Source organism: Xenopus laevis, chromosome 4L (assembly GCF_017654675.1).
Source record: "Xenopus laevis strain J_2021 chromosome 4L, Xenopus_laevis_v10.1, whole genome shotgun sequence".
Lineage (NCBI taxonomy): Eukaryota > Metazoa > Chordata > Amphibia > Anura > Pipidae > Xenopus > Xenopus laevis.
Window position 1 is genome coordinate 153,905,927 of NC_054377.1, and position 27,807 is coordinate 153,933,733.

Below are 27,807 nucleotides of genomic sequence, written 5' to 3' on the forward strand. Positions count from 1 at the left end.
AAATTAATTTTTTTTTGAAAAAAAAAAAAACATTGGCGGCAGGGGCCCCCTTATATGTTAAAAACAAATTGGGGCCCCAAAAAAAATTTGAAAAAAAATTAATTTTTTTTTGAAAAAAAAAAAAAACATTGGCGGCAGGGGCCCCCTTATAAGTTAAAAACAAATTGGGGCCCCAAAAAAAAACATTTGGAGAAAAAAAATTTTTTTTGAAAAAAAAAAAATGGTGGCAGGGGCCCCCTTACAAGTTAAAAACAAATTGGGGCCCCAAAAAAAATTTAAAAAAAATAATAATTTTTTTTTGAAAAAAAAAACTGGTGGCAGGGGCCCCCTTACAAGTTAAAAAAATTTGGGGCCACCAAAAAGAAAATTAATTTTTTTTTAAAAAAAACCCCCAAAAAAACAATGGTGGCAAGGGGCCCCTTACGAGTTAAAAAAAAAATTGTGGCCCCAAAAACAAAAGTTTTAAAAAAAAGATTGGTGGCAGGGGCCTATAGAATATTAAAATAATACATTGGTGGCCAGGGGATTAAAAAAAACACAAACTGGTGTTCAGTAGAATTGAACTCATGGCTTCAGTACTTCAACTTCGCCTCCTTTCGTGACTTCGGGTCTTTGCGCTGCTTCAGGACTTCGGCTTCGGCTGTTTTCGTGACTTCGGGTCTTTTCGGCGCTTCGTGACTTCGTGACTTCGGCTTTTTCCGTGACTTCGGGTCTTTTCGTCGCATCGGCTTCGGCTTTTCGGCACTTCCGCATTCGGCACTGAAGAGGCAAGACGTACGGCTCGGGCGCTCGTAAGGGGGGCCCGGATCTTCAAAAAAATGCAGCGCTGCCGGGTCCCCCTTCATGCCCGGGCCCGGTACGCTTGTCCCCCCTGTCCCCCCCTGATGGCGGCCCTGACTGGGGGCTCAGTACCCACTGTCTCTCACTGTATATAATGTACTGGGGGGTCAGGACCCACTGTCTCTCACTGTATATAATGTACTGGGGGTCAGTACCACTGTCTCTCACTGTATATAATGTACTGGGGGTCAGTACCACTGTCTCTCACTGTATATAATGTACTGGGGGGTCAGTACCCACTGTCTCTCACTGTATATAATGTACTGGGGGTCAGTACCACTGTCTCTCACTGTATATAATGTACTGGGGGGTCAGTACCCACTGTCTCTCACTGTATATAATGTACTGGGGGTCAGTACCACTGTCTCTCACTGTATATAATGTACTGGGGGTCAGTACCCACTGTCTCTCACTGTATATAATGTACTGGGGGTCAGTACCCACTGTCTCTCACTGTATATAATGTACTGGGGGCTCAGTACCCACTGTCTCTCACTGTAGATAATGTACTGGGGGGTCAGGACCCACTGTCTCTCACTGTATATAATGTACTGGGGGGTCAGTACCCTCTGTCTCTCACTGTATATAATGTACTGGGGGTCAGTACCACTGTCTCTCACTGTATATAATGTACTGGGGGGTCAGTACCCACTGTCTCTCACTGTATATAATGTACTGGGGGCTCAGTACCCACTGTCTCTCACTGTATATAATGTACTGGGGGTCAGTACCACTGTCTCTCACTGTATATAATGTACTGGGGGGTCAGTGCCCACTGTCTCTCACTGTATATAATGTACTGGGGGTCAGTACCACTGTCTCTCACTGTATATAATGTACTGGGGGGTCAGTACCCACTGTCTCTCACTGTATATAATGTACTGGGGGGTCAGTACCCACTGTCTCTCACTGTATATAATGTACTGGGGGGTCAGTACCCACTGTCTCTCACTGTATATAATGTACTGGGGGGTCAGTGCCCACTGTCTCTCACTGTATATAATGTACTGGGGGGTCAGGACCCACTGTCTCTCACTGTATATAATGTACTGGGGGCAGGGCCGCCATTAGAAATCACGGGGCCCCGTACAACAAAATTTTTGGGGCCCCCTGGGCCCCGCCCACACTGACGACCAAGCTCCGCCCCATATCCCGCCCACATCGCAGTTAAAAGACCACACAGACATCAGCGCTAAAAAAGTAACCCCCCCCACACAAGTTGTAAAAAGCTATTGATGGTCAGGGCCCCCTTATAAAAAAAATTGGGGCCCCAAAAAAAAAAAATTAAAATTTTTTTTTTTTAAAAACATTGGTGGCAGGGGCCCCCTGTTAAAAAAAACTTGGGGCCCCAACAAAAAAAAATGTAAAAAAAACTAAAAAATAAACAAACATTGGTGGCAGGGGCCCCCTTCTCAGTTAAAAACAAATTGGGGCCCCAAAAAAAAATTTGAAAAAAAATTAATTTTTTTTTGAAAAAAAAAAAAAACATTGGCGGCAGGGGCCCCCTTATATGTTAAAAACAAATTGGGGCCCCAAAAAAAAATTTGAAAAAAAATTAATTTTTTTTTGAAAAAAAACATTGGCGGCAGGGGCCCCCTTATAAGTTAAAAACAAATTGGGGCCCCAAAAAAAAACATTTGGAGAAAAAAAAATTTTTTTGAAAAAAAAAAAAATGGTGGCAGGGGCCCCCTTACAAGTTAAAAACAAATTGGGGCCCCAAAAAAATTTAAAAAAAAAATAATTTTTTTTTGAAAAAAAAAAAAAACTGGTGGCAGGGGCCCCCTTACAAGTTAAAAAAATTTGGGGCCACCAAAAAGAAAATTAATTTTTTTTTTAAAAAAAAAACCCAAAAAAAAACAATGGTGGCAAGGGGCCCCTTACGAGTTAAAAAAAAAATTGGGGCCCCAAAAACAAAAGTTTTAAAAAAAGATTGGTGGCAGGGGCCTATAGAATATTAAAATAATACATTGGTGGCCAGGGGATTAAAAAAAAACACAAACTGGTGTCAGTAGAATTGAACTCATGGCTTCAGTACTTCAACTTCGCCTCCTTTCGTGACTTCGGGTCTTTTCACCGCTTCAGGACTTCGGCTTCGGCTGTTTTCGTGACTTCGGGTCTTTTCGGCGCTTCGTGACTTCGTGACTTCGGCTTTTTCCGTGACTTCGGGTCTTTTCGTCGCATCGTCTTCGGCTTTTCGGCACTTCCGCATTCGGCACTGAAGAGGCAAGACGTACGGCTCGGGCGCTCGTAAGGGGGGCCCGGATCTTCAAAAAAATGCAGCGCTGCCGGGCCCCCCTTCATGCCCGGGCCCGGTACGCTTGTCCCCCCTGTCCCCCCCTGATGGCGGCCCTGACTGGGGGCTCAGTACCCACTGTCTCTCACTGTATATAATGTACTGGGGGGTCAGGACCCACTGTCTCTCACTGTATATAATGTACTGGGGGTCAGTACCACTGTCTCTCACTGTATATAATGTACTGGGGGGTCAGTACCACTGTCTCTCACTGTATATAATGTACTGGGGGTCAGTACCCGCTGTCTCTCACTGTATATAATGTACTGGGGGTCAGTACCCGCTGTCTCTCACTGTATATAATGTACTGGGGGTCAGTACCCACTGTCTCTCACTGTATATAATGTACTGGGGGTCAGTACCACTGTCTCTCACTGTATATAATGTACTGGGGGGTCAGTACCCACTGTCTCTCACTGTATATAATGTACTGGGGGTCAGTACCACTGTCTCTCACTGTATATAATGTACTGGGGGTCAGTACCCACTGTCTCTCACTGTATATAATGTACTGGGGGCTCAGTACCCACTGTCTCTCACTGTATATAATGTACTGGGGGTCAGTACCCACTGTCTCTCACTGTATATAATGTACTGGGGGCTCAGTACCCACTGTCTCTCACTGTATATAATGTACTGGGGGTCAGTACTCACTGTCTCTCACTGTATATAATGTACTGGGGGGTCAGTACCCACTGTCTCTCACTGTATATAATGTACTGGGGGTCAGTACCCTCTGTCTCTCACTGTATATAATGTACTGGGGGTCAGTACCCACTGTCTCTCACTGTATATAATGTACTGGGGGTCAGTACCACTGTCTCTCACTGTATATAATGTACTGGGGGGTCAGTACCCACTGTCTCTCACTGTATATAATGTACTGGGGGGTCAGTACCCACTGTCTCTCACTGTATATAATGTACTGGGGGTCAGTACCCACTGTCTCTCACTGTATATAATGTACTGGGGGTCAGTACCACTGTCTCTCACTGTATATAATGTACTGGGGGGTCAGTACCCACTGTCTCTCACTGTATATAATGTACTGGGGGTCAGTACCCACTGTCTCTCACTGTATATAATGTACTGGGGGTCAGTACCACTGTCTCTCACTGTATATAATGTACTGGGGGGTCAGTACCCACTGTCTCTCACTGTATATAATGTACTGGGGGGTCAGTACCCACTGTCTCTCACTGTATATAATGTACTGGGGGTCAGTACCCACTGTCTCTCACTGTATATAATGTACTGGGGGTCAGTACTCACTGTCTCTCACTGTATATAATGTACTGGGGGGTCAGTACCCACTGTCTCTCACTGTATATAATGTACTGGGGGTCAGTACCCTCTGTCTCTCACTGTATATAATGTACTGGGGGTCAGTACCCACTGTCTCTCACTGTATATAATGTACTGGGGGTCAGTACCCACTGTCTCTCACTGTATATAATGTACTGGGGGTCAGTACCCACTGTCTCTCACTGTATATAATGTACTGGGGGTCAGTACCACTGTCTCTCACTGTATATAATGTACTGGGGGTCAGTACCCACTGTCTCTCACTGTATATAATGTACTGGGGGTCAGTACTCACTGTCTCTCACTGTATATAATGTACTGGGGGTCAGTACTCACTGTCTCTCACTGTATATAATGTACTGGGGGGTCAGTACCCACTGTCTCTCACTGTATATAATGTACTGGGGGTCAGTACTCACTGTCTCTCACTGTATATAATGTACTGGGGGTCAGTACTCACTGTCTCTCACTGTATATAATGTACTGGGGGGTCAGTACCCACTGTCTCTCACTGTATATAATGTACTGGGGGTCAGTACCCGCTGTCTCTCACTGTATATAATGTACTGGGGGGCTCAGATTGTCTGACTCCAGTGCTGTGGGCTCAACACGTTCCTTTATGCAGTAGATCAGGGGTTAAATATCTGAATGGCGTTGAATTTGGGGGTTGGGATTGGTGGCGCCTCTGTGTAATGTCCAACATGTCCGACATGAATGCAGCGAGACTAAATGCGACAGCAATGTATTCATCAGGTGACACAGGTCTTTGTGCTCCTGCAGCTCTGCATCTTGCATCAAATGCGACATTAACCCCCGAGGCACCCAGTGCGGTATCATCCATGGATATTTGATATTTATGAATTGCCCCCAAAGTGTTGCAAGTGCATCTCTATACAGCATCATGTGTACCTACCTGGGTACCTACCTGCTCACCCTTGTGCTTGTCACTATATTGTGTTACCGGCCCTTTAACAGCCCAATGTGTCACTGTTGTTTATTTCCCTCCAAGTTATTTACACATTTCCCCAAATCCTCTCGCCCCTCTGTCATTTCTATTCAGAGATTTTGTGCTCCCGCCCCTGGGACAATCTGCAGCTGAATCTGGAGTTTAACCGTGCGGCAGCTGAATCTGGAGTTTAACCCTGCGGCAGCTGCACTCGGTGCAATTCCAAGGCCGGGAGCCCTGGTGCTGAGCAGGAGTCACACTAATGAGAGGGGCTGCTGAGGGGCACATGTGAATCAGTATGGAGGGACCCCCTCTCTGAGAGCAGGGCCCCCGTACTATTAAGTTAACAGGGCTCTTCCATGAAAGGGCCCCAGTTGTTAACCCACTGGTTACCTTGAACCCCTGAGTGATGCCCTTGCCAACAAGTAAATAGGACCCCTGATTTGCTCCCAGCCACTCCTTAAATATGACAAATTATGCCAATTCAGCTTTTCACTTGTGGGGCCCATCCCTGCCATGGGGCCCCTGACTTCACTACCCCCAGTACCTACTTTATGGCAGCCCTGTCTGATGGGCATGAATATTATATCACTGAGCTGTAGCGCAGGAGCAGGAGGGCTGCAGGTTCAGCAATGCTTCACAATTACACACATTTGCCTTTAAATTGTGACCTGGGAAATCCTCTGATTCTGTGGAATCATCTAATAAATGTGTCATGTGATTGTCTCTGTTCTGTGGGGCTTGTGGGTCAGAACTACTGACATGGACTTACCTGCAGCCATTGGGCTACCTGTTTATTATCAGCCACAACTACTCACCATAACCCTGTCCTCACTCCGTCGTAAGTGCACGTGGGTGTAAGAGTGAGTGTGAGTGAGATTCTAAGATCATGTGAGTGCAGGAGTGAGTGAGTATAAGCTCATGTGAGTGTAGGAGCAAGTGAGAGCGAGAGTCCAAGCTCATGTGAGTGCAGGAGTGAGTGAGTATAAGCTCATGTGAGTGCAGGAGTGAGTGAGTATAAGCTCATGTGAGTGCAGGAGCGAGTGAATATAAGCTCATGTGAGTGTAGGAGCAAGTGTGAGTGAGAGTCTAAGCTCATGTGAGTGCAGGAGTGAGTGAGTATAAGCTCTTGTGAGTGCAGGAGTGAGTATAAGCTCATGTGACTGCAGGAGTGAGTGAGTATAAGCTCATGTGAGTGCAGGAGTGAGTATAAGCTCATGTGAGTGTAGGAGTGAGTGAATATAAGCTCCTGTGAGTGTAGGAGTGAGTGTGGGTTGAAGCTTGTGGGAGTGAGAGTCTAACCTCATCTTAGTGTAGGAGTTAGTGTCAGTGAGAGTCTAGGCTCATGTGAGTGTAATAGTGAGTGTGAGTATGAGTCTAGGCTCTTGTGAGTGTGAGTGAGAGTTTAAGTTTAAGAATAAGTGTAAATAATATTGTGGACTCATGTAAGTTAAAGAGGGAGTTTGAGTGGGAATGTAGGATCTGGTGAGTGTGAGTGTGAGTAATGAGTATACATTCCCCCTCACTTCTCCATTCAGACATGTTTGTTTTTTTCCCAGAAGTCTCTCTGAGACATAAATTCCCACTCTGTTTATTGTTGATCTTTTCTTTCCTTTTCAGATTTGACGGGGAAATGACACGGAGCCTCAGGTAGGAAACAGATTATTTATATATTTCTTTCTATAGCAACAAACTGATTGGGCTGGGGGTGTATGGGCTTCTGTGCTCAGAACTGAACTGTGTTATTCCATTCATTGGTACATATATGATCCCGTGTTCTACTGTTGATTGGTACATATATGATCCTGTGTTCTACTGTTGATTGGTACATATATGATCCTGTGTTCTACTGTTGATTGGTACATATATGATCCTGTGGTTTATATATGATCTACACCTGGTTTATATCTGATCTACACCTGGTTTATATGTGATCTACACCTGGTTTATATTTGATCTACACCTGGTTTATATCTGATCTACACCTGGTTTATATCTGATCTACACCTGGTTTATATGTGATCTAGACCTGGTTTATATGTGATCTACACCTGGTTTATATTTGATCTACACCTGGTTTATATCTGATCTACATCTGGTTTATATCTGATCTACATCTGGTTTATATCTGATCTACTAGAAATGCAGATTTGTAGGCCGCGCACTCCTGGGACACCAACACGAACCACTCGTCTCCAAATGTTAAAAGGTAAATTCTTTATTTTTAAGACATACAGTCAATCAAACAGCAATAGCGTCTGAGGTCTGACGCATTTCGTGATAATTCACTTCCTCTGAGGAAGTGAATTATCACGAAACGCGTCAGACCTCAGACGCTATTGCTGTTTGATTGACTGTATGTCTTAAAAATAAAGACGTACTCGGGGCTGGCTGCACCCGGGTCACCATCCCTGCAGGGTAAGATATATGATCTACACCTGGTTTATATCTGATCTACACCTGGTTTATATATGATCTACACCTGGTTTATATATGATCTACACCTGGTTTATATTTGATCTACACCTGGTTTATATGTGATCTACACCTGGTTTATATTTGATCTACACCTGGTTTATATTTGATCTACACCTGGTTTATATTTGATCTACACCTGGTTTATATTTGATCTACACCTGGTTTATATCTGATCTACACCTGGTTTATATCTGATCTACACCTGGTTTATATCTGATCTACATTGGATCTACACCTGATCTATAATTAATGGTATAAGGGGCATGGTCAGATAAACACGTGGGGCCTCACAATTCCTAACGGCAACTCTGTCAGTGACATTTGGTTTTTCCAAAGAACAGAAATATTCAGTTGTTATATTATAATAAGGAGTAATCCATCTATAATTATGATTCAGGGATGAGTCTCATCTCAGTCTGTGTCCAATTTCAGCCTTAAATGGAAACTTTCCAAAAAAAATCAGAACAATCCCTAAATCATTACTGGATTATAAGTGACTTCACATGTGTTTTGTCATTGACTATAAATCCATCCCTTCCTTCCTTCCAATCCCGCATTCTGACCTCTCCTCTAATCTGATTGGCTCCTGCTGCTGAATACTATAGTGGTTTATGTATTTCACCCTTATATATTTATATATAGTGATCATATCCCCCTTATATATTTATATATAGTGATCATATCCTCTTATATATTTATATATAGTGATCATATCCCCCTTATATATTTATATATAGTGATTATATCCTCTTATATATTTATATATAGTGATCATATCCCCTTATATATTTATATATAGTGATCATATCCCCCTTATATATTTATACATAGTGATCATATCCCTCTTATATATTTATATATAGTGATCATATCCCCTTATATATTTATATATAGTGATCATATCCCCCTTATATATTTATATATAGTGATCATATCCCCTTATATATTTATATATAGTGATCATATCCCCTTATATATTTATATATAGTGATCATATCCCCCTTATATATTTATATATAGTGATCATATCCCCCTTATATATTTATATATAGTGATCATATCCCCTTATATATTTATATATAGTGATCATATCCCCCTTATATATTTATACATAGTGATCATATCCCTCTTATATATTTATATATAGTGATCATATCCCCTTATATATTTATATATAGTGATCATATCCCCCTTATATATTTATATATAGTGATCATATCCCCTTATATATTTATATATAGTGATCATATCCCCTTATATATTTATATATAGTGATCATATCCCCCTTATATATTTATATATAGTGATCATATCCCCCTTATATATTTATATATAGTGATCATATCCCCTTATATATTTATATATAGTGATCATATCCCCTTATATATTTAATATCAAAACAGGGGGGTTGTGGGAGCACTCTAAAGGCTTTAAAGTATATATATAAGTATAATAAATGCTATTGCATATGTACCCAAAACAGGGGTTATTTTGTTACAAAGTTATGATCATAAAATTGATAAGCCACCATACCACGTCAAGGTAAACCCCGAATGGCGGTCCCTAACTTGTTTTATATTTTATGTGCATTTTAGCATTACCTGTAATCAATGTCCATTGAACGCTGTTTTTTCACTGAGGGCTAAATCCTCCCCAGCCAGCAATCAGGCTTTTAAAGGAGAGATATTCCCAAAACAAACGCCTTATATATTTATATATAGTGATCATATCCCCTTATATATTTATATATAGTGATCATATCCCCTTATATATTTATATATAGTGATCATATCCCCCTTATATATTTATATATAGTGATCATATCCCCCTTATATATTTATATATAGTGATCATATCCCCCTTATATATTTATATATAGTGATCATATCCCCCTTATATATTTATATATAGTGATCATATCCCCTTATATATTTATATATAGTGATCATATCCCCTTATATATTTATATATAGTGATCATATCCCCTTATATATTTATATATAGTGATCATATCCCCTTATATATTTATATATAGTGATCATATCCCCTTATATATTTATATATAGTGATCATATCCCCCTTATATATTTATATATAGTGATCATATCCCCCTTATATATTTATATATAGTGATCATATCCCCCTTATATATTTATATATAGTGATCATATCCCCCTTATATATTTATATATAGTGATCATATCCCCTTATATATTTATATATAGTGATCATATCCCCTTATATATTTATATATAGTGATCATATCCTCCTAATATATTTATATATAGTGATCATATCCCCTTATATATTTATATATAGTGATCATATCCCCCTTATATATTTATATATAGTGATCATATCCCCCTTATATATTTATATATAGTGATCATATCCCCCTTATATATTTATATATAGTGATCATATCCCCTTATATATTTATATATAGTGATCATATCCCCCTTATATATTTATATATAGTGATCATATCCCCCTTATATATTTATATATAGTGATCATATCCCCTTATATATTTATATATAGTGATCATATCCCCCTTATATATTTATATATAGTGATCATATCCCCCTTATATATTTATATATAGTGATCATATCCCCCTTATATATTTATATATAGTGATCATATCCCCTTATATATTTATATATAGTGATCATATTTATATATAGTGATAATATCTTCTCCAGTGATCATAAATGCATATCCAAAGTTTCCACTCACATTAGGTCCTTTATTGAATAAGGCTACAATGTGGGCCTAAACGTTGGATATGTATTTATGATCAATAAAGGAGTTTAATTCACAATACACGACTCACTAAAACTTGTGTATTATAATAAATAAAGTGCTCCTTGTCGGCAAATATGAGGATATTAGCAGTAATGTTGGAGTTCCATGTCCTGTATAAAAGCAATTGACATGACTTATAATATCCTTATTTTTTACAATAGGGGGTACTTTATTCACTATTGATTCTCCCAAATAAATATAATGAATCCTTTACAGACATGGGAAATCCCAACAGTAAAGGAGAAGCCATTTGCAGGGATCATAATAGCGCCAGATGCACCTCAATGAGAGTCGCCACACCCTGCGCTGCCCCTAATGCTGCAATTAAATGTGTCTCATTATGAGAAGTAAATTGTCTGGCTGGTCTGAGCCCAAATTCGGGAGAGTTTGGATTATTTCAGAATGAAAGAGGGAAAACGCTCAAACATGGAGACAAAGCTGCCCCTGGCATAATGCAGATTCTGCTAATGATCATTCTGCTAATTGGGGCAGGAGGAGATAATTACAATACTGGGTATCACTAGAGCAGGAGGGGAACAAATGACAAACATCAGGAGTGTCCAAACCTGCGGTCTTCCAGCTGTTGCTGAAATGAAGTTAATATTTAAATGACAAGCAAATACTTCATTACTGGGTGTGCCAATTTGTAAAAACCATATAATTGCTTCAGACTCCAGTCTGGGGCTTCTCCTACTGAAACCCATGACTTCCTTCACCACCTCAGACAGGCGAAGTGCAATAGAGTAGATAGGGATTGCTTCAAAAATAGTTGAAATTTTTTCAAAGTCCCAAAAAACGCTGGCGATTTTTTTTTTAATGGGTGATAGGCTGAAAAAGATCGAAAATTTTTTTGGGGCTCCCCTCCTTCCCCCCTACATTTCCTAACTCATGGCACCTTAACTATACAGTGGGCACATGTGTAGGGCAAAATAAACATTTTATTTGATGTTTTGAAGGTTTCCCAGGCTTGTGTAGTGATGCTACATATACCTCCATTGTAACTTCAATTTAGCGCCGTATGTAAGTTAACCATCGCTAGCGTAACTTCGCTTTGCCTGGCGAATTAACGCTTGTGCAACCTTTCGTTTCCCCTGAGCGCAACTTCGGATTTTAGTGAATTTGCGTAGCGTTGGCGAAAATTCGTCTGGCAAAGTGCGGCGAAGCGGACGCTGGCGGAACTACGAATCTTAGTGAATTTGCCCCAATGTGCTTGCTGGACTCATGCTTTAGGATAACCCCCTCCACAGGAGCCCGACCTTCACATCTTAAGAGAACCCCTGAAATGTCTCATCAGAAGAACTGAATGCTGAGATACCCCATATCACATTGGGGAGATTAGAGCTATCGGCATACAGGAGTCGGCAATTTTATAATCCAGAATAGTAATAACCCCACCATATTCCCAGAATTCCCATTCAGTTTCTGTACAACCATTATTCTTTCCAAAGAAGCAAAATATCATCAATACGTCGAAACCGTATGGTCCCCCAAACAGCTTCCTGAATCTCCCACACGGGGTTCACTTCTCCCAACTCCCCAAGCAGAGGCACACATAACGGGGGTACAGGCGGCCCCCATGGCCATACGTCTCATTTGATGATAACATTCATTATTAAAAGAGAAGCCATTATTCTCCCCTATGAACCTCAACAAAGTACAAACTAAATGTGGGTTCAGACTGTAGTGTTGAGAAACAAGTGTTTACAGCTCTACAACCACTTTAAGGGGTACAGTAAGGGGCAGATTTATCAAGGGTCGAATTTCGAGGAGTTAAAACCCTCGAAATTCGACCATCGAATTGAAATCCTTTGAATTCGAATATCGAATGCGAAGGATTTAGCGCTAAAATAACATTTGATCGATCAAATAAAAATTTAATGATAAAATCCTTTGAATCGAACGATTTTTAGCGATCTAAGGATTTTTATTCAATGCCACTGGAAGGTCCCTATAGGCTAATATAGCAATTCGGTAGCTTTAATTTGGCGAAATATTGAAATCGAAGGATTTTTAAAGAGACAGTACTTCGACTATTGAATGGTTGAATATTCGAACAATTTTTACCTCAAATCGAAGTTGAAGTCAATTCGAAGTTGTAGTGTCCTATTTGATGGTCGAAGTATCCAAAAAATTACTTTGAAATTTGAACTTTTTGGACTTCGAAAATTCACTCGAGCTTAGTAAATCTGCCCCTTAGTGTAACACCTCCACCCCCAAACCAACAATACGTGAATGAATCACTTTACCAAGTATTTGCATCTCACATTTGTGGATCTTGGGTATATGGTACAATGTGAATATACCGGGTGAGCTTTTCTTCTTCTATAACTTTTTAGTACTCAAAACAGATGTAAACCATGTTTTTTTTAACCCCTCTTTTTCTCTCCATCTTGCCCTCCTGTCTCCATTGTGTCCTACTGTTTCCATCCTCTCCTGCTGTCTCCATTTTGTCTTATTGTCTCTTTCTGGCCCTACTGTCTTCATCTTGCCCTCTTGTCTCGAACTTGGCCTTCTGTCTCCATCTTGTCTTACTGTCTCCATCTTTTCATCGTGTCCTACTGTCTCCATCGTGTCCTACTGTCTCCATCTTTCCATCTTGTCCTACTGTCTCCATCTTTCCTTCCTCTTTCCATTGTGTCCTACTGCCTCCATCTTGTCCTGCAGTCTTCATCTTCCCCTACTTTCTCCATCATGTCCTTCTGTCTTTATCTTGACCTACTGTCTCCATTTTGCGCTCCTGTCTCCATCTTGCCCTCTTGTTTCGATCTTGGCCCTCTGTCTCCATCTTGTCCTACTGTCTCCATCTTTCCTTCCTCTTTCCATCATGTCCTACTGTCTCCATCTTGTCTTACTGTCTCTTTCTTGCCCTACTGTCTCCATCTTTCTTTCCTCTTTCCATTGCCTTCTGTCTTCATCTTGCCCTACTGTCTCCATCTTGTCCTGCTGTCTCCATCTTGCCCTACTGTCTCCAGCTTGTCCTACTGTCCCCATCTTAGCCTGCTGTCTCCATCTTGCCCTTCTTTCTTCATCTTGCCCTACTGTCTCCATCTTGTCATACAGTCTCTATCTTCTCCTGTTGTCTCCATCTTGTCTTACTGTCTGTTTCTTACCCTAATGTCTCCATCTTGTACTGCTGTCTCCATATTGCCTTCCTGTCTCCATCTTGTCCTGCTATCTCCATCTTGCCCTACTGTCTCCATCTTGCCCCTCTTTCTTCATCTTGTCCTACTGTCTCCATCTTGCCCTACTGTCTCCATCTTGCCCTACTGCCTCCATCTTTTCTTACTGTCCCCATCTTATCCTGCTGTCTCCATCTTGCCCTTCTGTCTCCATCTTGCCCTACTGTCTCCATCTTGTCGTACAGTCTCTATCTTCTCCTGCTGTCTCCATCTTGTCTTACTGTCTATTTCTTACCCTAATGTCTTCATTTTGTACTGCTGTCTCCATCTTGTCCTACTGTCTCCATCTTATCCCGCTGTCTCCATCTTGCCCTTCTGTCTCCATCTTGTCCTAGAGTCTCCATCTTCTCCTGCTGTCTCCATCTTGTCCTACTGTCTCCATCTTGCTCCACTGTCTCCATCTTGTCCTACTGTCTCCATCTTATCCCGCTGTCTCCATCTTGCCCTTCTGTCTCCATCTTGTCCTAGAGTCTCCATCTTCTCCTGCTGTCTCCATCTTGCCCTACTGCCTCCATCTTTTCTTACTGTCCCCATCTTATCCTGCTGTCTCCATCTTGCCCTTCTGTCTCCATCTTGTCGTACAGTCTCTATCTTCTCCTGCTGTCTCCATCTTGTCTTACTGTCTATTTCTAACCCTAATGTCTTCATTTTGTACTGCTGTATCCATCTTGTCCTACTGTCTCCATCTTATCCCGCTGTCTCCATCTTGCCTTTCTGTCTCCATCTTGTCCTAGAGTCTCCATCTTCTCCTGCTGTCTCCATCTTGTCCTACTGTTTCCATCTTGCCCTACTGTCTCCATCTTGTCCTACTGTCTCCATCTTGCTCCACTGTCTCCATCTTGCCCTACTGTCTCCATCTTGCCCTACTGTCTCCTTCTTGCTCTACTGTATTCATCTTGCCCTACTGTCTCCATCTTTTCCTACCGTCTTCATCTTGACTTACTGTCTCCATCTTGTCTTACTGTCTATTTCTTACCCTACTGTCTCCATCTTGCCCTTCTGTCTCCATCTTGCCCTACTGTCTACATCTTGTTGTACAGTCTCTATCTTCTCCTGCTGTCTCTATCTTGTCTTACTGTCTGTTTCATACCCTAATGACTTCATTTTGTACTGCTGTCTCCATCTTTTCCTCCTGTCTCCATCTTGCCCTATTGTCTCCATCTTGTCCTACTATCTCCATCTTTCCTTCCTCTTTCCATCGTGTCCTACTGTCTCCATCTTGTCCTACTGTCTACATCTTGTCCTACTGTCTCCATTTTGTCCTTATTTCTCCATCTTGTCGTACTGTCTCCATCTTGTCCTACTATCTCCATCTTGTCCTACTGTCTACATCTTGTCCTACTGTCTCCATTTTGTCCTTATTTCTCCATCTTGTCCTTCTGTCTCCATCTTGTCCTACTATCTCCATCTTGCCCTACTGTCTCCATCTTGCCCCACTGTCTCCATCTTGTCCTGCTTTCTCCATCTTGTCCCACTGTCTCCATCTTGTCCTGCTTTCTCCATCTTGTTCTACTGTCTCCATCTTGTCCTTATTTCTCCATCTTGCCCTACTGTCTCCATCTTGTCCTACTGTCTCCATCTTGTCCTACTGTCTCCATCTTGTCCTACTGTCTACATCTTGTCCTACTGTCTCCATTTTGTCCTTATTTCTCCATCTTGTCCTACTGTCTCCATCTTTTCCTACTGTCTCCATCTTGTCCTACTGTCTACATCTTGTCCTACTGTCTCCATTTTTTCCTTATTTCTCCATCTTGTCCTTCTGTCTCCATCTTGTCCTACTATCTCCATCTTGCCCTACTGTCTCCATCTTGCCCCACTGTCTCCATCTTGTCCTGCTTTCTCCATCTTGTCCCACTGTCTCCATCTTGTCCTTCTGTCTCCGTCTTGTCCTACTATCTCCATCTTGCCCTACTGTCTCCATCTTGCCCCACTGTCTCCATCTTGTCCTGCTTTCTCCATCTTGTCCCACTGTCTCCATCTTGTCCTGCTTTCTCCATCTTGTCCTACTGTCTCCATCTTGTCCTTATTTCTCCATCTTGCCCTACTGTCTCCATCTTGTCCTACTGTCTCCATCTTGTCCTACTGTCTCCATCTTGTCCTACTGTCTACATCTTGTCCTACTGTCTCCATTTTGTCCTTATTTCTCCATCTTGTCCTACTGTCTCCATCTTTTCCTACTGTCTCCATTTTTTCCTTATTTCTCCATCTTGTCCTTCTGTCTCCATCTTGTCCTACTATCTCCATCTTGCCCTACTGTCTCCATCTTGCCCCACTGTCTCCATCTTGTCCTGCTTTCTCCATCTTGTCCCACTGTCTCCATCTTGCCCTATTGTCTCCATCTTGCCCTACTGTCTCCATCTTGTTCTACCTTCTCCTTTCTTCCTTGCAGCCTCTATCTTGTTTTGTTGTCTCCATCTTTCTGTCAAACTTCTGCCTCGCTGCTGCCACATTGTTTTATATTTTCAATCTTGCCCAACTGTGTTTTTTTGCCCAATCATTTTGTTGTTCTTTTTGCCCTACTATGTCTGCCATCCACCACTCTACCTCCTAAAAACACCCATAATGTAGCTCTGAGGCTATTCTGGCCAGTCTGTGCTATAGTCTGTTAATTGCCCTGGGGGACTCCTATGCTGGTTGGTATTTAGGGTATTACAGAGACTGAAGTGCTGCCCTGTCTCACCCCTTAGTCACATCCACTATTTTCTTCCAGAATCTGCTTTAATATGTACAAAGCCTGGGCAGGAGGGACCCTCAGACTGAGAGAGATTCATCTGATGGAGGAACAGGTGTCTCCTAATGGGTCTTGGCTCAGACTCCTAATTATATCCAGAGACATTCCTTGTACCTGAACATGTTCCCGCTGGCTCAGCTTAATACCTGACATGTTGCTGCCTGTTTGCCCAGCCATATCATTCGCTGCTTTGCACAAATTAACCCTTAGCACCCCTTTAAATCATTTTTATATTAGCCTAGGACTAATGAATGTGATTTATGCACCAACAGATTCCAGATATAATCACACACATTAGTGATGCTAATAAAGATTCCTGTACTAATATAACCACAAGTGCAAAGTGCTAAATTACTTGCACTTTTATTTGCACTTAAATGCTATTTATTTACTACTCCAGCCTTGCACTGACCTCACAAACAGTGGGACCTTTATTATTCCTTTCTGTTTATCAGAGGAATACGAGTCTCCCATATTCAGCTTGGTTTAACAAAAACAAAATCAGTTGCCTAAAATCCATTGCAGCATGCAGCGGGCCCTTCTTGTGGCTCATGGGGAGAGTCGGGAGAGAATAAGACCCAATAGAGCGGAAGAGAAAACTGTGTATAACGGGCAGCTATTCCCCCAGTGCTGTTACTGCTGCTTGTTAGTGGCTGCAGGGAGTATTAGTTCTGCACATCCAGGGTAGCTGTTTCCCTTTCTACAGAATCATCATGGCTGTGAGGTTATTACTTCCAACATAATAACATTCAGCTACACTAGAGTTTTACTAAGTATTACACTGGCCCCATATCTTTCCATAGAACTTCCAGTAGGTCATTCCTGTGGGAATACATACCTCCCAACATTTTGGAAGTAAAAAGAGAGACAACATTTTTTTTTCCGCACGTAGCGCAGCAATTTTTTGACCACACCCCTTTCTGTGGTCACACCCCCTAAGTTTGTTTTACAAAATTTGGCAGGTTATGAAAGTTTGAAAATATTTCTCCTTATCTAAACTGTGTTTTTGTGTCTCAAAATTGTTACAAAGTATCTTATTTGCACCTGTGGCTGTTCTGGGCTCTCTGCTAAAAGCCAATTAAGTGACAAACTTTGTTTCTTTTTCTGGCTGAGAAAAGAGAAAAGAGGGACTTTCCAGTACAAATGAGGGACTGCGGGTTGAGCTGTCAAAAGAGGGACTGTCCCTCCGAAAAAGGGACAGTTGGGAGGTATGGGAATGGGGAACCTTAAAGACCAAGAGGGAATTATGAGTTTAGGGCCTAGAAGGGGCCACTTTGACCCCAAAAAGTATCCTTTGTCAAAACACAACTTATTTTATATATATATATATATATGTGTGTGTGTGTATATTAGGGATACACCGAATCCAGGATTCGGCCAGGATTCTGCCTTTTTTCAGCAGGATTCGGATTCAGACAAATCCTTGTGCATGGCTGAACCAAATCCTAATTTGCATATGTAAATTAGTTGTGGTAAAGGAAATCACGTGACTTTTTGTCACAAAACAAGGAAGTAAAAAACATTTTTCCCACTTTTTCCTTTCCCTCCCCTAATTTGCATATGCAAATTACGATTCGGTTTCAGTTCGATATTTGGCCAAATCTTTCATGAAGGATTTGGGGTGTCGGCTGAATCCCAAAAAGTGGATTCAGTGTATCCCTAGTATATCTAGTGTGTAACTTGCTGATTTATTGTCCATAAACCCCTTTTCAGTGATCTATCAGTGTATATATATATATATATATATATATATATATAATGTGCCTTTTCAGCTTTCATTTATATTTTGCCTGACGAAGGGGCCTGTGTGCTCAAAAGCTTGCAATTGTTACTTATTCCGTTAGCTAATTAATAGGCGTCGCCAAACTTTACATTTTCTGCAATTTTACAATGACTAACACAGTACTGACATATTGTAATTGTCACTGTTTATCTTATTGTGCTCCTGATTGGGCAGCAAGGCTGGCACTTCTAAGCCCAGGTCTTCCTTTATCGCCCATTGCTAATTTTATTATTTACAGTTAAAGTTTGTCTATTGTTCAAACTCTGAGTATCTGCTGTGTAACGTGGGTCCTACTTCACTTTTGATTGGCCGCCCCCAGCATGAGACAGCGGAGCATTTATACTTATTTATGGTATTACTTGTCCTTTAACAGTGTTCCTGCTTCCACTTAGTGAAAAGTTGCTGTTGCTTAGTAACGTGTCCTTAAATATATCGCTTGTCAGTTATTTGTTATTGGACTGTCGGTAAAGAAATATTTCTGAGGGTTGGTGACCCTGCGGCCGTTCTGTATGCGAAACATTCTGCATTAAAGGGGTTGTTCACCTTTAAATTAACTGTTAGTATGATGAAGAGAGGGATATTCTGAGACAATTTGCAATTGGTTTTCATTTTTTATTATTTGTGGTTTTTGACTTATTTAGCTTTTTATTCAGCAGCTCTCCCGTTTGCAGTTTCAGCAGTATGGTTGCTAGGGTCCAAATTCCCCTAGCAACATGCATTGATTTGAATAAGAGACTGGAATATGAATAGGAGAGGCTTGAATAGAAAGATGAGGTATAAAAATTAGCAATAACAATACATTTGTAGCCTTACAGAGCATTTGTTTTTTTAGATAGGGTCAGTGACCCCCATTACGGTTCCAAATCTTTATTTCATTCAGAACTTTTCATGTTGTTTCAAATCTGAAATGACAATGACAAAATGATCGCCCTCCCCGGGCTTCATATTTGGTAGCACCCACTTTTGGAAATAATAACTGGGACATTGTGCCCCCAATATCCAGCCAATGAGTGAGTTTTACTTGTCTCTGCTGACACTTCTCTCTTCTTCTGCCCCAGTTCTCTCGGATTTGACCAGTTCCTTCCCCCAATTGCACTTTTTTATCCATTTCTCCAGTGAGATTCAGGTCCAGAGAGTCCGGGGCTCATTGTTCCACTTCAGAAAATCGCAGGTTTTTGAATGATTTCTGGGTGTTTTATGAAAGGTGCTGGGACAGAGACCCAACGCTGGGAGACCCTGGGTTCAGTTTTGCTCTCCATGTGGCCAGTGATCTGCTGCTTATTAATGTCACATAAACTCACGGCACCAAGTTCCTGGGGCAGCAAAGCCAACGATCAGTCTCTCAATGTGTCGCTATAGGAGAATAAAACATTGAGAAGTTGCCCAGGACACTGGCCCTACATGTGAGTGTATGTGCCCCCCCCCGGCCCATAATGTCCTCGATTCTGCCACATTCTCATCTCTCCAAAGGTGCAGAGAAACCCTGTGGCCGGAAACATCTGGGATGTGACAAATCTCATCCATTATTAATGGTTCCCACAGGCAAAGTCAATAGAAATGAGGAATAATGACAAGTGTTTCTGCTCATTCCCATGAAATGTCACCGGAAAACTTATTACTGATTCCAAACGTGCGGAATTACAACACGGACATTTCTCTTTACCCCGAGATTCTGAAACCTTCACTCACTAACGACTTTCTTGCTCCACATTTGTTTATTCATCACCATCAGGACTAATTGTTACTTCTCTTGGCTTTGCTTCTGGGGGGAAGACATTCCTATTGAGTTGCCCCAAGCTCCGACATTTGGGAATCTTGTGCAACTGGGATAATAGGTTTCTGCCAATATTGAGGCAATTGCTGATATATGTGACCAATAGTCTGTTAATAATATATAATGTCCATGTAATGAGAGACTGGAAACTGAAGGGTGAGATGAAGACAATGGGACAGCAGGGAAAGATCGAGACTATGGGGGAAGATGGTCGTGACAACAATGAACAGCAATACCAATGTAAATAGCAAGACAGTATGGCAACAGCAGGAAAAGATGTCAGCAGTAGGGCAAGAAGTGACCCTGGGTACCAGTATTATAAATAAAGAGGAAAGAGAACAGATACAGGGAGTTAATGACCCTCGGTGACAATTATCTTGATTTTCTGTCTGATAACTCTTCTTCTTCTTGTCACACATCTTGGTGTCCTGTTTGGAATCTCTCCAATGGAAAGAGGAACTAATGATATGTATTGGCTGGGGTTCAGCGTGGACTGAAAGCTCTTTGGGCAACTTTATCAGTAATATCAGTAACACATTGAGTAACTGTATTCATATGGCACATACACGCAGGAATGGCCAGACTGATCTTTCTCCCTATTTGTGACATTGGCATGAGGTCTCATGGACAGGTGGCCACCCTTGCCCCAAGGTGCAGTTAAATGGCAGGAGGGCCAACGCCAGATTGTCTCTGTAATTATTTACTGGCTGAGGTGGGGGGGGCTCCACTCCCAGATTAATGAATCCTTATTTGTATTTTGTCATTGAGACTAATGACCTGTGGCTCGTGGGAGCACCAATTTTATTGTCACAAAATTCTAATGAGCAATTAAACTTCACATAATGACCCCAAATATTGCTGGGGCCTCCTCGATAAGTGACCCCAATTACACAAAATTCTGCTTATAGGAGCTCGTACTACACATACAAAATTCAAATACACTCAATGTAGATTAGACAAATTATAACAATACATACAACAACATTGCAGCGAGATATAGACAGTCTTTCCCTTTATCAGCTTGGTCACTCTTCTCTGTACTTTCTCTATTTCATTACTGTCTCTTATATATTTATATATAGTGATCATATCCCCCTTATATATTTATATATAGTGATCATATCCCCCTTATATATTTATATATAGTGATCATATCCCCTTATATATTTCTATATAGTGATCATATCCCCCTTATATATTTATATATAGTGATCATATCCCCCTTATATATTTATATATAGTGATCATATTCCCTTATATATTTATATATAGTGATCATATCCCTCTTATATATTTATATATAGTGATCATATCCCCCTTATATATTTATATATAGTGATCATATCCCCCTTAACTGTCTCTTCTCCAGTGTAACAATCCCAACTTGTCTTTCCCCATAACTGATCCCTTCCATTCCCTTTATCAGCTTAGTTGCTCTTCTCTGTACTGTGCGGTGTCACAGATACTTGCTGATGTGTCTGGCTGTAGTTGAACGTTGGGCATCTCTCTGGGGCACTTGATCACATTTACACAGAGAAATGAAGAGTAGAATGGGCTGTGAATGTGCTGCCCAGACAGACTGAGTCCATTTGCAGACAGTCACTATGTTAGTGTTCTCATTAGGAACCCCTGGGAAACCACATTTAATATAAAATGACTTTTTAATCTCTTTTCGCTGCACTGCTGTCAGTGAGCTGTGTGCCGCGCTGAGTGCTTAAGTGAAAGCAGAGACATTGTTTGGTGCGGGCACTGGGGGTGGCATTGGGTTTTGTTCTGCAGGGAAATAAAAGCAACTTGCTGAGAATTCCTCTCAATAGATCCAGCGCCACCAACTGAAGCCTGAGATGAGCCAAGTTGCTGCTCAGAACTGGGGCACAGATTCCCCACAAGCCTCTGGGCACTGGCACCGGAATGGGCATTTGGGAGACTCAATGGGCAAAGTAGAAACAAACAAGAGACAGAAATACAATGGGATTCACTGGGCTCTTACTGACGACAATTCACTGAATATTCCCATAACCTGCAAAGCAATTGGAAATAATTCCAAACAGCAACACAGAGCAGGGCCCCATGTGATACGGTCTTAACCCCTTCATTCTCCTGCTATAAACCTGCACTGATGCTGCATCTGCATTTCCTTGTGCTATAAATATATAAATATCTATAAAATAACTGCCGTTCCTCCATCACTTAAAGTTCCTCCAGCCCTTGTTATATAATGTCCTGTATCTGCCCCTAGGGACCGTCACACATAGGAAACATCTCAGGGAACATCTGTGAGTGACAATAAGGACGAGCCCTGGGGACCGTGGAATGACACGTGGACAATGGATGGGCCCTGCACTATATACAATGGGGGACCTATGGGTCAGCTGAGTGCGGTACCCCATCATTTATATAGGGCGAGAGTCAGCAGAGGGAGGCACCCCATCATTTATATAGGGTGAGAGTCAGCAGAGGGAGGCACCCCATCATTTATATAGGGTGAGAGTCAGCAGAGGGAGGCACCCCATCATTTATATAGGGTGACAGTCAGCAGAGGGAGGCACCCCATCATTTATATAGGGTGAGAGTCAGCAGAGGGAGGCACCCCATCATTTATATAGGGCGAGAGTCAGCAGAGGGAGGCACCCCATCATTTATATAGGGTGAGAGTCAGCAGAGGGAGGCACCCCATCATTTATATAGGGTGACAGTCAGCAGAGGGAGGCACCCCATCATTTATATAGGGTGAGAGTCAGCAGAGGGAGGCACCCCATCATTTATATAGGGTGAGAGTCAGCAGAGGGAGGCACCCCATCATTTATATAGGGGGACAGTCAGCAGAGGGAGGCACCCCATCATTTATATAGGGTGACAGTCAGCAGAGGGAGGCACCCCATCATTTATATAGGGTGACAGTCAGCAGATGGAAGCACCCCATCATTTATATAGGGTGAGAGTCAGCAGAGGGAGACACCCCATCATTTATATAGGGTGAGAGTCAGCAGAGGGAGGCACCCCATCATTTATATAGGGTGACAGTCAGCAGAGGGAGGCACCCCATCATTTATATAGGGTGACAGTCAGCAGAGGGAGACACCCCATCATTTATATAGGGTGACAGTCAGCAGATGGAAGCACCCCATCATTTATATAGGGTGAGAGTCAGCAGAGGGAGGCACCCCATCATTTATATAGGGTGAGAGTCAGCAGATGGAAGCACCCCATCATTTACATAGGGTGAGAGTCAGCAGAGGGAGGCACCCCATCATTTATATAGGGTGAGAGTCAGCAGATGGAAGCACCCCATCATTTACATAGGGTGAGAGTCAGCAGAGGGAGGCACCCCATCATTTATATAGGGTGACAGTCAGCAGAGGGAGGCACCCCATCATTTATATAGGGTGAGAGTCAGCAGAGGGAGGCACCCCATCATTTATATAGGGTGACAGTCAGCAGAGGGAGGCACCCCATCATTTATATAGGGTGACAGTCAGCAGAGGGAGACACCCCATCATTTATATAGGGTGACAGTCAGCAGAGGGAGACACCCCATCATTTATATAGTGTGAGCGTCAGCAGAGTGCCGTACCCCATCATTTATATAGGGTGACAGTCAGCAGAGGGAGGCACCCCATCATTTATATAGTGTGAGCGTCAGCAGAGTGCCGTACCCCATCATTTATATAGGGGGACAGTCAGCAGAGGGAGGCACCCCATCATATACATAGTGTGAGAGTCAGCAGAGGGAGGCACCCCATCATTCATATAGGGTGAGAGTCAGGAGAGGGAGGCACCCCATCATTTATATAAGGTGAGAGTCAGCAGAGGGAAGCACCCCATCATTTATATAGGGTGAGAGTCAGCAGAGGGAGGCACCCCATCATTTATATAGGGTGACAGTCAGCAGAGGGAGGCACCCCATCATTTATATAGGGTGAGAGTCAGCAGAGGGAGGCACCCCATCATTTATATAGGGTGAGAGTCAGCAGAGGGAGGCACCCCATCATTTATATAGGGTGACAGTCAGCAGAGGGAGGCACCCCATCATTTATATAGGGTGAGAGTCAGCAGAGGGAGGCACCCCATCATTTATATAGGGGGAGAGTCAGCAGAGGGAGGCACCCGTTATATATAGAGAGAGGTTCAGCAGAGAGGGAGGTACATATGGGTGATTAGTTGGAGAGATGTAACTAGGATAATAGTAGAGGGAGGCAACACAAGGTAGAGTCGGATGGAGGGACCCTGTAATACATCGAATAAGTGTCACTAGATGAAGAGACCCTGTGGCACCCAGAGTGAAATTCAGTAGACAGAGGGGCCCTTAGAGTGACTGCAGACAAGGGGCCTTTAGACGTATGTGGACAGATTGTGTAAATATCATATTAAGCCAAAACACATGATTTATTCTTATTATTTACAGTTGGAGGGTCTCCAGGGATAGATTTCAGGCAGGCGCTGGTTAAAAGGCAAATGAGCTTGTGGTTCTATAGCGAGAGGCGAAACGGTTCCCCTGCGTCAGGGAATTTTATTGCAGTCTCACTCCATTCAGTGACTGATTATTATTCATTGTAGGAATATGGGACGGGGCCTCCTAATCACTTTCCTTATTGACAGAACTGTTCCACCCGCACATCACTTATTGCTCCCGCTGCAGAATTCCCCCCATCCATTTCCACTGCAGGAACGTCAGACTGGAAGCAGCAGAAAAGCTCCCAATAGCCTGAGCTTCATAAATATCTGTCACTTTCTGTCTCATTCATTAGAGACTCACTCGCTGCTCAGCCTTCTGCTCCTGCACCCCAACCCCAAGCTGCCTCTGAACCAGGGGTATAACCAGGGGGTGTTATTAAGGGGTATAACCAGGGAGTGTTATAAAGGGGTATATACCAGGGGGTGTTATAAAGGGGTATATACCAGGGGGTGTTATTAAGGGGTATAACCAGGGAGTGTTATAAAGGGGTATAACCAGGGGGTGTTATAAAGGGGTATATACCAGGGGGTGTTATAAAGGGGTATATACCAGGGGGTGTTATTAAGGGGTATAACCAGGGAGTGTTATAAAGGGGTATAACCAGGGGGTGTTATAAAGGGGTATATACCAGGGGGTGTTATAAAGGGGTATATACCAGGGGGTGTTATTAAGGGGTATAACCAGGGAGTGTTATAAAGGGGTATAACCAGGGGGTGTTATAAAGGGGTATATACCAGGGGGGTGTTATAAAGGGGTATATACCAGGGGGGTGTTATAAAGGGGTATATACCAGGGGGTGTTATAAAGGGGTATAACCAGGGGGTGTTATAAAGGGGTATATACCAGGGGGTGTTATAAAGGGGTATATACCAGGGGGGTGTTATAAAGGGGTATATACCAGGGGGTGTTATAAAGGGGTATATACCAGGGGGTGTTATAAAGGGGTATAACCAGGGGGTGTTATAAAGGGGTATAACCAGGGGGTGTTATAAAGGGGTTTAACCAGGGGGTGTTATAAAGGGGTATAACCTGGGGGTGTTATAAAGGGGTATATACCAGGGGGTGTTATAAAGGGCTATATACCAGGGGGTGTTATAAAGGGGTATAACCAGGGGGGTGTTATAAAGGGGTATAACCAGGGGGTGTTTTAAAGGGGTATATACCAGGGGGTGTTATAAAGGGGTATATACCAAGGGATGTAATAAAGGGGTATAACCAGGGGGTGTTATAAATGGCTATAAGTAGGGGGTGTTATAAGGGAGTATATCTGCCAGGAATGTATGTAGATTAAGATACCTGCCTGCTGATAGTCTGTGGCAGTGTTGGACTGGGATGCCAGGGGTCCACCAGAAAACCTTAGGCCTTAGGCCAAACAATTATTCCTCCTCTCCTCACTCAACGTCTTTATTCTCCTAGTCCTTTATATCTACTTACTCTATTCTTCCATTATTAAGCATTTCCCCCCATAATGAAACAGGGAATGACCATGAAATAGGCTAAATGTTTAGCAGCAGGAGGGGCCACTGACACATGGGCCCCCGGGACTTTTCCTGGTCTCCCTGTGGGCCAGTCCGACACTGGTCTGTGGCCCCGAGTTATATTTAAATTCCCCATTTGAGGTAAGATGGTTGGTGAGTGCCAAGGGGGCAGTTTGGGAGAGTCCGTCCTACAGTCCTGAGGGTGGCTGTGTATTTGGGGTACGTCCATAGGAGGGAATGTGGGGTTGTACTGAGCTGGGCACACTCCTATTGTAAGGGCAGTTAGGGCAGATGGACAGGAATATGTAGGATATGTATTATGTTTAGTAGCCCCCAATAACAAATTAAAACTACCTGGGGCTATAGGTGCTTCTCAAGTCATGCGCAGCACCCATTGTTCTATATTCCACCCGAAACTTCCTGTGGGTGCATTATCCTCCTCTAGGTGTTGGGGGTCCTGCTGAGTGTTATACTGGGGTGTGAGCCTCAGAGACTGGCGCATTCCCTAACAGAAGCCTCACACAGCAATCACCAGTCTCATTAATAAACGCACAGCCATTTAAATTAAATAATGAGCAATTAGGAATCAAAAAATGAGCTTGTAATGTTCCTCACATACATCATATTCTGTGCCCCCTGCAAAGCCATTAGTGCGGCATCACCGGGTGTTGCCAATGATTGGAGGAGCTCGGGGCACACAGGTTGGCATGGGCTCCCTTAATCATGGAGAGAATGAGTCAAAATGGGATATTGGGTTGGGAATGGATCTCAGGGCAGCAGCTGCTTCAGTCACTTTGTGCCCAATCCCCTGTGCCAGTTTCCCTTATACAGAGAGGCAGGAGCTGGGCTCCTATAGAGAGGGAGGTGTCGGGTTTGGCCCAACCTCACACCTCCCTGTGTGGGTGGCGGGTCACCTTCAACTGCCAGCTTCCGACTTGCGGCTTTATAGGTGCGCGCCTGTCTGACCCGCCCCTTTTGTGACATCATCGGCGGGGCAGGTCGGCACGGGTCTATGAAGGAAAGTCTGGCTTGGGCGGGAGCAAGTGGAGGGAGGGCGGGTTAGGGTCGGGTGCAAGTTGGGAAAAACCAGACCTGCACATCACTAATATATATAGTACCTCTGGGTGGTCCAAACTGCACCCCCCTGCTGAACCATAGCTCCCAACATTTGAGAAATAGAAAGAGGGACAAATAGATCTGCCATGCAAAAATGTTTTTGGTCACGCCCATTTTATTGCCACACCCCCTAAATGCCACATCCATTTGGCAGGACATGGAAAGTCTGAACACATTTTTGGGAGTTTTAGGGTCAGGTTTTATGTGTTATTACAGTTTTGCTAATGAAGGTGAACTTGCCCTTTAAGCTGTGAGTCTCCGTTTCCCCAAGAGACCTGCTTATTAGTGATGAGCGAATTGGACCCAAGTCGATGGTTTATACAACATTTTTGACTCGTGACAAATTGCGTGACAAATGTTTGACGCACAACAAATTTTGTTTACCCATTAGAGACTTTACCTTTGCCCATTACAGACTTTTGTTTACCCATCATTTTCACAGCAAAACTTGACGAAGATTTCTGCTCATCATTACTGCTTATCTTAAATAGTTACAGTTTTATCTTTGATGATCTTACATTGTTACAGATGCATCTAAGTGCAGCTGCTGTATTCTGGCCTCTCTGCCAAAAGCCTCTTATTTAATTACGTTTTTTTTTTCTGGGGATCAAAGAGAAAGT

At 42.7% G+C, this 27,807-nt stretch overlaps 1 protein-coding gene across 6 annotated transcripts in view; it reads left to right on the forward strand.

Annotated features, from left to right (window-relative positions):
- Positions 1–27,807, forward strand: part of LOC108704046 (IQ motif and SEC7 domain-containing protein 1) — a 184,971-nt gene that overhangs the window by 30,305 nt on the left and 126,859 nt on the right. For all 6 annotated transcript variants that reach the window (XM_041591008.1, XM_041591012.1, XM_041591017.1 and 3 more), the window contains exon 2: positions 7,005–7,034. In XM_041591008.1, the coding sequence (XP_041446942.1) occupies positions 7,005–7,034 (30 nt within the window). The remainder of the gene's footprint in view (positions 1–7,004; positions 7,035–27,807) is intronic.